The sequence below is a fragment of the Saccostrea echinata genome, unplaced genomic scaffold, assembly GCF_033153115.1.
Source record: "Saccostrea echinata isolate AGI-Se365-2 ecotype Australia unplaced genomic scaffold, CSIRO_AGI_Sech_v1 ptg000022l, whole genome shotgun sequence".
NCBI classification, from domain to species: Eukaryota; Metazoa; Mollusca; class Bivalvia; order Ostreida; family Ostreidae; genus Saccostrea; species Saccostrea echinata.
The window spans coordinates 8790292-8805423 of NW_026889771.1; the positions used below are offsets into that span (position 1 = coordinate 8790292).

At 35.3% G+C, this 15132-nt stretch overlaps 2 protein-coding genes across 2 annotated transcripts in view; both read right to left on the bottom strand.

The window, feature by feature from the left end:
• The window catches only part of LOC133190372 (phosphoribosyl pyrophosphate synthase-associated protein 2-like), a 195952-nt gene that overhangs the window by 127401 nt on the left and 53419 nt on the right, over positions 1–15132 (bottom strand). The window lies entirely within an intron of this gene.
• LOC133190692 (uncharacterized) lies at positions 10290–10661 on the bottom strand. Its single transcript, XM_061326382.1, has one exon. It carries the CDS (start codon positions 10659–10661, stop codon positions 10290–10292), a length of 372 nt encoding a protein of 123 aa, XP_061182366.1.

A 15132-nucleotide genomic window follows, 5' to 3' on the forward strand; every position in this document is an offset into this window, starting at 1 on the left:
GAGGTGAACAGGTTCTAATTCCTGTGTCCAGGGCAGGACCATGATAAGAGTAAAAAGTTTGACAGAGACAAATTCAAGTAAATCAGCAGAAATGGCTTTTTTCAGAGCAATAACTTTTCATTGAAAAATCCAGAAAAAATCTGAGAAAATCTTCTCAGATCAGCAAACATATTAAAAGCATAATTGAAACTATTATAAATATATACCTGGTAAACATTCTTATTCAATACATTTTAAAGTTTAATCATATTAAAAGCATAACTTAAATTATTATAAAAATATAAACATTCTTTTTTAATACATCTTAAAGTTCAATGTTCAGTTCACGATCCGAGGGACTAGGGTGGGACCATTAAGATTGTAAGGAATATGTAAACTTAACAAAGAATAATAAAATTACAATTTCTCGAATACGTAGCCTTTGAATTAGTTTTTTAATCAGATTTTAATAGAAATTGTTTACGTATACCATGATCTTGCGCAACGAATCAATTAAAAGATATAAACCCTGTATGCAGGTGATAAGGGTATATTGCTGCATAAGTAAGGGAAGTTGTCGATTGAAAATTTAAAGTCATCACGTTTATCATGAAGCTTTGTTGTTAGGTTACTATTAACATCTTTTTCTAGTAAAATATTAGTATCCAAGTATGAGACATGCAGATGTGTCAGACTTTTGTGGTATGTTTAATTTCAAGTTCACTGGGATATATCGTGTCGACATATGAATGGATATAACTATTGTTAATTGATAATACGTACGTCGTTGATATATCTAAATGTCGAGTTGAAGGCCACAGCAAGTGGTTTCCTCTTTTCATGTACAAGATTTTGAATAAATTCTGCTTCAAATAAATACAAAAATAAGTCTGTTACTAACAGGGCGCAATTGGTACCCATTGGAAATCCGACAGATTGTTGGAAGACCTAGTCTCCAAAAACCACATAGATTTTGTCAATCAAAAACTCTAGCATCTTTTTAATATCAACCTCAGAGTACTTGTATATACAATCAGAATGTTTTTTTAACAAAATAATTTTGCAAATGACCAATGACAAGGTAAGTAAATTTATGAGTTCCATTTTTATTGAAAAAGCAGTTTAATGAAGTCTAAAAGCCTGGGGCCCGTTTTACAAAAGAACTTACGACTAAGACCAACATTTAATTCTGCTAGTAACTTTTTAATCTAAATTATATTGAAAATGGTTTTAATCTTTTTAAAAGGAATGTATTAAGATATTTTTACTCTAGCAATTTTAAACAGAATCATTAATTTTGCAAAAATTACAATCAATCTAATTTTTTGGTCTTAGTCGTAAGTTCTTTTGTAAAACGGGGCCCTGGATTTTAATTTATCGTTGGGAGTGGTTGTATATAAAGTTGAGAAGTCGTAAGGTTTGATGTTATTGATTTTGGTAAAATTTTGTGATTTTAAATTTTCCAAAAGTTCCTTTGAATTTTTAAGTATCCACATCTGATTTACACCACTTCTCGAACGTATTGTTGTACAGTATTCCTGAAGTTCCTCCTTCACTGCCGTTGATATTTTAATTAGGAGTAAAGAAAGAGGCTTGGTAGAACTTTTACTGGAACCAGCTAATTGTTAAATATCGTTAAATAAAATGACATCTAGAAAATGATATAAAATTGGAAAATTTTAACTAAAAGTTGGAATTAAAATAAGAAATAAAAATAGAATTTTTGAAATACATTTTAAAAAACAAGAAATCAGAAAAAAAATTCAAATAAATGTGGCACTGTTATCTCTCCAAAGAACGAGGGCGCTTTTGATTGGCATTCGGCAGGAATCTTGGCGCACTTGAAAAGTGAAAATTTCATTAATCTGACACATGAAATGTTACCATTCTTTTGATGTATTGCGTTCCTAAGAAATAGGAAAGGGAAAAAATTTTCCTTTCCCGATATTGTATTTTGATTTGCTAAAAAATAACTTGAAAATTGGCTAAATGAGTCATTTTGTACAAAATGTTATATTTTTAAACATGTCTTTCTAAAAATTTGCTATTTCTGGGTCATCTCTCCATGATTTTGAAACGTCATTTGTGTGGATTTTAATTCAAAGAAACTAACAAACATTAGTAAAAAAAAAAATGGAGAAAAGACCCAGAGACGATAAAAAATGAATTTTTAAAAAAAATTCCAATGTATAAATGCGGTGCTTCAATGTCGTTTTAAAACCCATATAGTGTGTGTAGTGGTGATAGCTCAGCAGTATGCGTTACCCGTCCAGTGCAATGAAAAAGAAATATTTTTGGTTCGATCCTCGCATGGAGCGTTAATATTTTTTTAGTACAAATAATCAATTCTTGTATCAGTTTAATTTGATGTACTGATTTATTTTAAAAATCATTATTCCTGCAGATCACACGCCAAACACGCCCATCTTCTTTCTCTATATTAAAATTCGACAAGCTTGTATACTTTACTTTTGAAGACTTGTGAATTACTGGAAAACATGATTGGTAACTTGCAACACAATTAAGTTGAATATCAATATACAAGAGGGTCATAATAAGAGAAAATTTTGAAGTATTCATACCGGAGAACCAAAGTTTACAGTATCAAAATTTCAAAAAAAATCTCAAAAGTCAATCCAGTTATATGTTCGAAACTACTTGCATTTTCCTCTTCCCCCACGTTCTCACTCCACCCACTCCCTTCTATTGTTCCCCCACCTTTCCCCCACTCTCTCTCTCTCTCCCTTACCCCATCCACTCTCTCTTTCTTCCCCCTCTCCCAAGCTCTCTTTTTTTCCCTTCTCCACTCCCACACTCTTCTCTCTCATTCGCTCATCCTCTCCCCCACCATTCTCTCTCTCCCTTCCATTCTCTCCCTCTAACCACTCTCACACACACTCTCTCTCACCACTTTCTCCCTCTCTTGTTTTTTTATTTGTGTCCGTCTGACTCAATTACTTTTCGCCCTTTTGAAATAAAACTATATATATGCATAATACATAGATGTTTCATAGTTTATTTACAATAAAAAATAATGGGAAAAATACTTATTCTTTAATAAAGAGAAATTCTTATCATTATTTTGAAAGAAATTATAAAATGTTTATTCTTGATCTTTTTACATTAACACAGATTTAGCAGAATTGTTTATTTATGCAAAAAATTAATGTAATTTAAAATTATAAGGGCAATAACTTCAGACAACAGAAAATACTGCTTACCAGTTCACAATTAGATCACTGCGTTGTTTATTTGCGTATTTATTGAAGAAGATTTTTATATGTTTGAAGAAAAATACTTATATGTTTACTAACATGCAAGGAAGATGAAATGTCAGCTTGAAATCCCAGTTGGATATTATTTGTTGTACAGTTATAAAAAGAGATGTGCGGTAGATGCCTTAAATTATCCACATGCTGAGAGGAGGTCTATGAAATATTCTTTATTAGACCAAGTATGTAATTAGGGTTTGACATTTCCCTTGTAAGTATTCAGTTTACTTAAATTCTATTTTTGTATAATTTTTGTACTGTTCAAACATCATGTCATTCCGTTGAATGTTTGCATCATGACCCTCTCTACGCATGTTCTACGCATTACCCGGTGTGTTTTCTCATTGCATATAAATATTTGTTTGGTGCTTTTATTCAAATGCGTATTGTTTTCAAACCTACAGTTAACCTTTATTTGTTGTATGGTTCTATTATGCTAACCATAGATTTCCACTCAACGTTTTGAATGGAGAATATTAACTGATTGACCGTTGTGCGATCAGTATAATTTGAGTATTGTTCACCCTATTGCAGGCCTTAGCCATGCTTCTGGGAAAATTACAATCATTCAACTAAGCAATAGGGCCATTCCATGCATCCGATAAGACAGAGAGCCATGCAAAATGTGTGCTTAAAAATTGTTACACGGTTGCCTCTGTCTCAAGCACCCTTCTCAAGCCATGTAACATTTTAGAGATGAAGTTTGTAAATCGTAAAACATTTCAAAAAAGCATTCAATTCTTAGTCTGAAGGAAGAATTTATGTTATGAAAATGACCAGGGGTGAGGTGGAGCGAACATGTTAGAAATTCAAAATTCCTTGAGAAGCAAAAAAAAGAAAAAAAAAATAATGCCCGCAGACTTTATTTATTTGAAAGGAGCAAAAATAGGGAGAACGATACTACAGTGCATGATCCCCTCAAAACTCGCCACTATAGATACGTTCATATGAATCTCGCGTGGTACTTGATTCTAACACAATGTGTTACAATGAGACATATGTAAATGTTCTTGTCAATTAGACTGTCCTGGTAACGGTTTGTCCTTGACCTAGAAAGAGGCGAAGAGTTGGAATTAAGTTTGTGATGTTTATTATTCAAGCGCAATCATGAAAGTCAATAAAGATACATGCCAAAGTCTCGTTTCAACAGAATACCACAATAAAATTTAAAAAGTCAAAATCAATTTTAAAAAAATTATAAAATTATAAACGAGACCAATGACGTATACAGATATAATCATAATTCAATCATTGAAAAAAATTATAACTTATATAAGGAATGAAAGAAATAAAAATAAAACAATATATCGACAGCTTCGTGAAGTAAATATGAAAACGAAAGTAGAATTTTACTTTTGACATAAACGCGTTTTGAATAAAAGAATTTAAAATGTCTGATTTTATAAAGACTGGTAACATCTTAAAAGGAAATACATGTTAAACAGTATGAAACAAAAATCGAACACTTACAAAGATCTAGAAAGGTATTTCTGCTTCATCTTGGCGATTCTAACAAGATTTGCATATGAATTACAAAAATCCTAACTTCCTTCACAGAAGAGTTCTAATCATTTCACGCATAACAGAGTTATTTACCTTACTAAAAATTAACCATTATTTACACCATAGGAAAATTAAAAAGCATATTTGAAACAATCAAACATATTTACAATAAATGTGCGACCACATAAAATCATGTTCATATAAAAATGAATATTACACCTAAACAAAGCTTTTATTAAAGTAATTCAAAATTAGTATGTTGAGCTACATGTACCCTTACTACGGAAGCGTATTAGTGCCATTTTGACACTTTTTATTTTTTAATTTCTACACTTTAATGTGTAAAATTTACCCTTTAATCTGTAAAATTTACACTTTAAAGTGTAAAATTTACACTTTAATGTGTAAAATTTACACATTAAAGTGTAAAATTTACAGATTAAAGTGTAAATTTTACACATTAAAGTGTAAAATTTACACTTTAAAGTGTAAATTTTACAGATTAATGTGTAAAATTTACAGATTAAAGTGTAAATTTTACAGATTAAAGTGTAAATTATACAGATTAAAGTGTAAATTTTACACATTAATGTATAAATTTCACAAATTAAAGTGTAAAATTTACACTTTAATGTGTAAAATTTACACATTAAAGTGTAAAATTTACAGATTAATGTGTAAATTTTACACATTAAAGTGTAAAATTTACACTTTAAAGTGTAAATTTTACAGATTAATGTGTAAAATTTACAGATTAAAGTGTAAATTTTACAGATTAAAGTGTAAATTATACAGATTAAAGTGTAAATTATACAGATTAAAATGTAAAATTTACAGATTAAAGTGTAAAATTTACAGATTAAAGTGTGGAAAATGAAAAATAAAAAATTGTCCAAGTGGCACTAATACGCTTCCGTAAATACGCTTCCGTACCTTACAGAAAATTTAAAAAAAAATGATTTAATTAGATTTAAAAGAAGAAGAAAAAAATATTAAAAAAAAAAACAAAATGCCTAACATTTAAAAAAAAGTTATTAATGAAAAATAATGAATAAAATACACTTACCTAGAAAGAGGCGAAGAGTTGGTATTAAGTTTGTGATGGTTATTATTCAAGCGCAATCACGAAAAGTGATGCGCGTCGCCCAACTCTCGACCGTTGACAAAATTTAGTTCATAAAAAGGTTGACCAATAAAAATTTCTAAAATTGCGGAATACTGAGAAAAAGGAATAAAAAGGCGTTAACGCGTAATAATAAACCCAATTATAAGTGTGAAACTACTTTTTCCTAAAAGGGGCTCAACTTGAGTAAATAAGACACTGACATGACACTTGTGTTTTTATAACTAAGTAGTCGGCAATTACAAATCACAAAGAAAATGTTCACATCAAAAGAAAATTAATGAATGGATTATCCATCTGTTGACATTTGATGTGTAAAATTTGTTGATTTCTGTGATTGTTGATTTCTGTGTTGATCAGCATCATTGTGATCTGGGGTAGGTTGGTCATTGTGAGGTGGTGCATCTCGATGAGGTTGATTGTTCTGGGGTGGGTCATCATCTGGAGGTGGATTGTGGTCATCAGTTGCATTTTCTGGTGTCGGACCATCCAACTTCTGTCGAATTTCATCTGGAGGATAATATCGTTTGAGATTTGAGGCATTCATCATCATGGATGGGTGAAGTTTGTTGTCTGAGACACTCCGTAATTTATACGTGAAGTTCGGCCCTCTGCCAACAATTCTGTAGGGTCCAAATGACTTGTCATAAAGCTTTTTGGAGAGACCTTTAGGCACCATATGGTTCTTCATAAGAACAAGATCTCCAGATCCAAAGTCAGGTGGTTTGGCATTTTTGTCATGATACGCCTTGTTTTTAGATTGATTTGCAAGGTCATTTACTTTGGCATGTCCGTGGAAATTTTGAGTCTCTGTAATAATTCCTCCACGTATTGTTTGGCATCTCGTTGTAGAGTCTCTTTAGGTTGAAGGGTTGCATCAATAGGTAGTCGCATTTCTTGGCCAAACATTAGTTCAAATTGTGAAAATTCTGTGGAGCCAAGATGTGGAGACTTACGAAACGACATCATTATACCTGGTAAGAGTTTTGGCCATATATCTTGTTCGTTGGCGTAATAGGCACGCAGCGACTGGGCAATGGTGCTGTTCTGTCTCTCTACTAGTCCATTGGTGTTAGGATGGTATGATGATGTATGATACTGTGTGATCTCGAAAATCTCACACATGGCATAAATCAGTTTGGACATAAAGTTCCTTCCACGATCAGACATCAATACCAAGGGTGAACCATATCTGGCAAATATGTCTTTGAACAGGACTTCAGCAACTTCCTTTGCTTCTTGAGTTCTTAGAGGAAAGGCCTCTGGCCAGCGAGTGAATGAATCAATACACAGTAGAATGTATTCATACCCCTCCGGTGACTTTTTCAGTGGGCCCAGTATGTCAATTTGCCAGCTTTCGAACTTGTCTTGACGTGGCATGGATGTCATAGGTGGTTTGGAAGGATGAAAGTCTCTCTTGGCTCGTTGACATCTATCGCAAGAACGGACATAATCAATTATGTCTTGGTTCATTCTAGGCCAATAATATTTCTGCATGATGGAGGTTCTCACTTCGTCAATACCAAGATGGCCACCACCAGCTAGACTGTCATGGTAAGCAAAGAGGGTATTCTTGCGAAGCACTCTGGGCAGTGCTAGCTGGTATATGAACTTTAGTTGTTGTGGTTGTTTCTTGCAGCGTCGTTGAAAGAGGTGGTAAAGTAGCTGATCCATTATGCACTAATGTTGAGATTCTGACACAATTTTGTTTCTGAGTTTTCGGTCTTCAGGTAAGGAGGCATCTGAGAGGTATTTTATGATGTCTGAGTAATCAGGGCATTCTGATTGCAGTTGGAACAAGGAGTCTTTATCCTGCAGGATTTGATGGATTTCATCATCTTCTTATGCCATTATGAGTGTGTCTGGTTCTTCGTAAGAGAACATGACTTGGATACCTTCTTTCTTTAAGATCTCTGTTGTATATCAGATTTTGAGAAAGTTGAGGTTCAGGTGCAGTTGAAAGGTCCGTGGAGACAGTTGAAACTGTAGGTGTTCATTGCTGAGGTGTCAATGGAATTTGACCGAGAGCATCTGCAACACAGTTCTTCTTGCCAGGCTTATGAATAATGTCGAAATTGTATTCTTGAAGTTTTAAGGCCCATCGCTCAAGTCGTCCTGTATGTTTTGCGGTTTTGAGCCAAATGAGTGCTTTATGGTCTGTGTATATTGTGAACTTACTTCCTGCTAGGTATGGACGGTATGCCTCTACTCCACGCACAACAGCTAATAATTCTTTCTCTGATGTAGTATACTTTTTCTCTTCATGTGTAAGGGTTTTCCCCCCATAGGCTATAACAGTTTTTTTGTTGTCAGCTGTCTTCTGTCCAAGTGTGTACCCAATTGCTGCGTCTGAAGCATCACAGGCTAATATGAATGACTTAGCTGGATCAGGATAAGAGAGGACTGGCGCAGTGACCAGAGCATTTTTCAAGGTGTCAAATGATTGTTGACACTCTGGCGTCCATTGGAACTTCGCAGTCTTTGCAAGAAGGGCATTGAGTGGGGCAGCTATTTTTGAAAATCCTTCAATGAACTTCTTGTAATAGTTGGCCATGCCAAGAAAGCTGCGCACTTGTTTCTGAGTTCTTGGTGCTGGGTATTGGTTGATGACATTAGTCTTGGTAGGATCAACTTCTACTCCATTTCTGGTAATTATATGGCCAAGGAACTTCAGTTCTTTTAAAGCGAAATGGTATTTTGATGGCTGAAGCTTGAGGTTGGCTAGCTTTAACCTATTGAAAACCTCTTGAAGGTGTTGAAGATGGATTTCAAAGGATGGGGAGAAAATGAGAATGTCATCAATATAACACAGCACAAATTTCCAATTAATTCCTCTTAAAACACTTGTCATGAGAGTCTGGAATGAAATAGGAGCATTCATGAGGCCAAATAGCATCCTTTTCCACTCATACACTCCACTCTGGGTGATGAATGCAGCTTTATGTTTTGTAGCTTCATCCATGTCTAGCTGCCAAAAGCCACTTTTTAGGTCCAGTGAAGAGAAATACATTGGCGTTGAAGCTCCTAGTGAATCAAACACATCATCCAATTGAGGCAGAGGAAAAGACATAGGAATGGTGGATTTATTAAGTTTCCTGTAGTCTACTACAAATCTGAATTCACCATTTGGTTTTTTCACTAGAAGGACTGGAGAATGCCATTCAGAGTTGGATGGTTCTATAATGTCATTCTGCAGAAGCTCTTGCAGCTGGCGATCAATTTCCTTCTGGTTTTGAGGTGTTGTCCTGTAGTGAGGCAACCGAACTGGACGTGTACCAGGCAAAGTGTCTATTTTGTGTTTATAGAGAGCTGTTCTTCCTAGTTCACTCAAATCTGAGGCAAAAGTGTCCCTTTGTTGGTGTAAAAAGTCTAAGAGCACAGACTTTTGTTGAGATGAAAGATCAGACTTGGTGAAATCAAAATCAAGTTTGTTGTTTTGCATTGGAGACGGGGAATTAGATTCTGAGGTACATGGGTTGAAGGCAAAGATGTGTTGTTCATCTACTTGAATGACAGAGGCAAGGATTTCTTTTGCATTGATTTGGACATCTGAGTGGGTAGGGTTCATGATCCTTAAACAAGTTTTGCCCTTGTCCAACTGAACAAGACATCTGGCTGCAATTAGATGTTTGTTGTATGCTAGGGAAGCAATTGGATCAAGAAGAACATTGTTTCCATCTTTCAAATGGGACACATTGACAATAACATTGGTTTCACTACGTTTTGGTATGATTGTTGTTGCGGCTGCTCTAGCTTTGCCATCAGATGCTGATATGAGATTAACGCATGTCACATCCTGGTTTTCATCAGGTAGTAGTAATAAATTTGAAGAAAAGTCAATGTGAGCCTTATGTTTGTTGAGAAAATCCACCCCAAGAATAAATGGATAGTGTAAATCCTGGATGATGTGAACAGGGTGAGAAAAAGTGACACCATTGATTGAAATTGGCAAAGAAAGCACACCCAGAACATTAAGTCTAGCACCTGTAACACCTTTGATTATTGGGTGAATGGGAGGTTGTCGCTGAACATTTGATAATTTTGTTTTGCTGATAAATGAAGCACTTGCAACAGTGATGCTTGCACCTGTGTCTAGCAATGCATTAGTATGTCTTCCCTTAATAGAAATTTGAACTTTATTTTGCTGTAAAGTTGTAGCCAAATTAATTGAAGGAGCAGATTTAGAGCACTTTGAATTTTGTTGTTTTGCATTTACCATGTGCCCATCCCTAGATTTGACTCTAAGAACAGGCCCGAGTCCCTAATGTGATAAATTTAGGCGTTCAAGGAAATAATTAAAACAAACTTGATCAAAGTGATTAGGTTTATGACATTTTTGACAAGTGTATCCCCTGGCAGGACAAGTTGCTTTAAAAAAACATGACTTACTTCCACAACCATTGCAGTATCCATTAGGTCGGGTTGACTGGTTGCCGCCTGCCGGGGGTGTAGTTGGCTTGCTGTTGTGGTTTGCGGTTATATTGTTTCGGACCACGATTGTACGGCTGTTTTGCAGGGTGGTATGAATGCTGTGGCCCAAGGTGGTATGGCTGTTGAGGGAAAGACTGGTATGGCTGCTGTTGAGGTACAGGCTGGTATGGCTGTTGTGGTGCTGGGTTGTACATCTGTTGTAGTACAGGTTGAAACTGTTGGACAGGTGCTTGTTGGGTTGCACTTCGAGAATATTCAAGGTTGAGTTGCTTAGCTGAGGCTTGTGATGGATATGTATTCATAGCTGCAATAGTTTGCTGAAGTTGTTTGGTGACATCACACACAGCTGTCATTGCATTCTAAACACTGTTTTCAGAAGCACTAGTTGAAATAGTCTGCTTATTCATTTGCACAGTCATTTCAACAATGGTTGATTTAGTACGTAGATCGTCAATTGTTTGTACAAACTGGGGCATCACAATATTTCGCACAGCTGGTGTCAAACCTTTCATTATCATGGTTGTTAAACAGTCCTCCGGCATGGTTGAGTCTACAGCAAGTTTCCTTATTCGGGTTATGTATTGTTCCACAGTTTCACCATCTTTCTGAATGATGTCCACTAGGCCGAGGCTAAATGGAATCTGTGGCCTAAAGCGATTGAGGAATGAAGTTTGGAGGTTATCCAATGACGACGTAACATCTGGAGTTAAGGTGAAAAACCAGTCCCGTGCAGCATCTTTCAGGTAGAAGGATAAATAGCTACCAATATTCTGGAATGGAACGTTCATGAGAGAAACGAAGGTCATAAACTGAGTCCAAAACTGGATGGCAGATGTTTTGCCATCATACTTTTCCAAAGTAATATTGGCACGTGGGGATGGGGTAGGAGCTGGCACAGGAACCTGAATTGTCTGCACGACTGGAGGTTGATATATTGCTGGTGCAGGTGGAATTGTCTGTTAAGTTGTCACTGGCTGCGGAGCTTGCTGAAGGGATTGCTGTACTGCCAAGGGATGTGGTACTTGTTGTAGGGTTTGCTGAACTGTCACAGGTTGTGGTGCTTGTTGTAGGGTTTGCTGAACTGTCACAGGTTGTGGTGGTTGTTGAAGGGGTTGCTGCTGCACTGTTAAAGTTTGCAATTCTGAAGGGAGGGTGTGTTGAATAATCATTGGTTGTTGTAGTGCTGTAGGTGCTTCTTGTACCATAGTGGGTTGTAGTGCTGATATAACATTTGCAGATGTAGCATATATTGTAGACCGGGCTGGTGATGGAGGAAAGATATTACCAGTAGAGTGTTCAGAAGTCAGCACACTTTGATTTTGTTGTTGTACTTCGTCTGCATTGTCTGTGTCGATTTGAGTGGGTGGTGGAGGGGGAGGAACTTGGGGTGGCATCATATTAGAGGCACCTGCAGACTCGGCGATGGTAGTATTAGTTGCTGTAGCTGCTACAGTTTGTTTAGTCTGTGATTTGGAGGTTGATGCCTCAGAAATGTCTTGCTGATAATTAAGTGGCACATTGGGTTTATAATTTAGACGCCTTGCCAGGATTGATGATTGGTTTCTTAATATTGGCATTTTCACACTTGTACTTCACGTCTGTAAGTGAAAAGTGTTGTTTTTGATGTAAGGAAATCTTGTAGAGATGAGGGGAATGGTAGAGCGTTTGCTTCGCTGTGAGAGGTTGGATCGAATGGATCTCCGCCACTTTGTCTCATACGATTTAGTATGTTTTAGCACATTGACCACTTCGGCAATGAGACATATGTAAATGTTCTTGTCAATTAGACTGTCCTGGTAACGGTTTGTCCTTGACCTAGAAAGAGGCGAAGAGTTGGAATTCAGTTTGTGATGTTTATTATTCAAGCGCAATCATGAAAGTCAATAAAGATACATTCCAAAGTCTCGTTTCAACAGAATACCACAATAACATCACTGAAGAGACATAATTTGTCGAAATGCGCATCTGGTGCATCAAAATTGATACCGTAAAATACCGTAAAAATTAATCAATCAAATGTAAAAAAGCCGCATTTTGGTAAAGACTTGAAGTTTGTTTATAGTAACAAAAGACATTGGTAAAGATTTTTGAGCTAATCACTTTTTGTGCCCCTGCTATCGAAGGTGAGAGTCATATTGTTTTAGTTCCATTTTTTCATGCAAATCTATTTGGGCAGGGTTCCAAAACGTTAACCTTTCTTATAACTTCTGAAGAAAAAAAAGAAGACTTTTTTATTTGTTGCACATTGTTTTATCAAAGAGGATTACAATGAAAGCTATACATTTTTTTTATTTATGTTTCTTTTTCTTACACCAGCTTAGAAAATTATCTTGATTTTTTAAATAAATACAACAGTGGAAACTTATTCTATTAAATGTGACAAAACAAATCAAAGAATGTGGGTATCTTTTACGGTACCGTAAAAGATTTACACTAATAGTCATAGAACATCATTAAGGTCATATATGGCGTATTTTTTTTTTTGTAAGTTCAGACTAACTATGATCTTTTTATTTGTTTAATTACTTTATATAAAGATAGGACTTTCCTGTAAAATACACCTGGTCCATTTAAATCAATCACGTTTCAAAGCGATTTATTTACCGACTCCGCATTTAAATAACGGACATAGTTTAAAGTCAATTTAACTAAGGAAACATGAAGTTATTCAAGTTCAAAATCGGTGAAAATTTTCATTTGAACGTAAATAACATATATCACGTTTATCTACACTCAATCTCGTATTTTTTTTTTTTTAGCTCAGATACGCCATATATAGCTTTAATGGGGATAAATCATCTTACATTATTAATGTAAAGTAAAGTATAAACTTTTAATTTTGTCATCTAAACTTTAAAGCGTTTAGAAATGAACACTTCATATCATAAGACTGCGTGATTTAACCCCTTAATATTTGCCTAAAAAGAGTTTTCCTACCAAAACCATGCATTTTTTTAATATCAAAAAAAAATGACACAGTGTCATTATTTTACATTATTATACCTCCAATTAGAATGAAAGAATCTGATTGGTTGATGAGAAAACATTAAAATTAGCTTATGACCCGTTTTTGCGTCACATGACCATTAATGACTTGATTGTTGCATGTGTATGAGATATTGACCGGTCATTAATATTATTGACCGCTGAACCTGACCTGTGCAGAAAATAAAAATCGCGGAACATATGACCGCTTCGTTTTTTCTTCATGTTTACTGTACCGTTTTTAGATAAAGACTATAACTGTATGTTATTCTTGAGAAATAAGATATAGACTAAAAAATTGTGTACTACGTCACTTCTCATGTGTAATTTGTCGTCTGTTTTACAAATAACGATGGCTGGCGAATCGAGGTTTGCAACTCTGACAAGTGAGGAACTACAAGCAATCCTAGAAAACCGCGATAGTTCCAACACAAAACAATGTATAGACTCAGCGAAACGAGTGTTCATTACATACTGCACTGAAAAAGGACTGATTGTGGACAACATACTGCAAAAAACAAAAGGTGAAATTGCTGAAATTCTGATCAACTTTTACGCTGAACTCCGAAGAAAAGATGGTGAATTGTATAGTAGATCTTCCATGATCAGCATCAGGTTTGGTTTGCAGAGATTTTTCCAAAAAATTAACTATGACATTATTAATGACCCAGATTTTCGTCTATCAAACGAAATGTTCAAGGCAATTTTGACAAACATCAAACGAACTGGGAAGGGAACCACTCAACACAAGGAAATTATCAGCGATGCTGACATGGCAACATTGTATAGTAGCGGCGTCCTAAACGGAAACAGTCCACAGGGATTGCAATATAAAGTTTTTCTTGATGTGATGTTCTACACATGTAGAAGAGGAAGGGAAAATCTGAGAAGTATGAAGAAAACTGATTTTGTTTTGAGGACAGATGGCCAAGGAAGGAGGTATTATCTTAATGTCGCTCAGTATGAAACCAAAAATCACAGAGGAAGTGACGTGAATGACCATGATGCATCTTCAGCAAAAATATATAAAATACCAGGTAATATACTTCTTGAAATACATGTAAAATAAAATTAATGTAAATTTCAGTATTAACTAATTTTAGATCATATATTTGTCTATGTGACATAATTTTCATGAATTCAACTGATTTACAATTTTTCATATTAATATGTCCATGTAGGTGATGAGAAGTGTCCTGTGTCTAGTCTGGAGAAATACCTCGGAAGCTGAATCCAAATTGTGAAAGTTTTTGGCAGAGACCGAAGCGCCATATCAACGATTCAGATGCTGTTTGGTATGACAATTCTCCAGTAGGTCATTATACTTTGGGAAATTTTATGAAAACAATATCTATGAAAGCCGAACTCTCAACACTCTGTATACAAACCACTGCATACATGCCACATGTATTACTAGTTTGGATCAGCGTGGGATAGAAGCTCGACACATCATGTCTGTCAGTGGACATAAGTCCGAAACTTCCATAAAAGCTATTCAAGATGTGTAAGTGAAACAAAAAAGCAAGAAATGTTTGATGTATTGTCGTCTGTGGTTTACCCATCACAAAAGCTAGGGCTAGAAAACCCAGTTGTTCCAACAAAGTCTTGTACCAGTACTTCAGAAAGTCAGCTCTTAAATTTGAATAACTGTGAATTTGAGACTGTCAGGACCAAACAATTGCTATCTGAAGTCCTACATGATGAAAATGGTTCAGATTTGTTTGCAAATGTTCCAGAAGAAAAGGAGAATGATAAAGTTGACCAAACGCCTCAAAACTCTTGTAGCCCATTATTCAAAAATGTTGGTCAAGTGCACATTCACTATTACATGGGAAAAGA

Coding starts and splice junctions, on each gene's coding strand:
- LOC133190692 (XM_061326382.1), bottom strand. CDS start 10,661: ATGACAGCTGTGTGTGATGTCACCAAACAACTTCAGCAAACTATTGCA.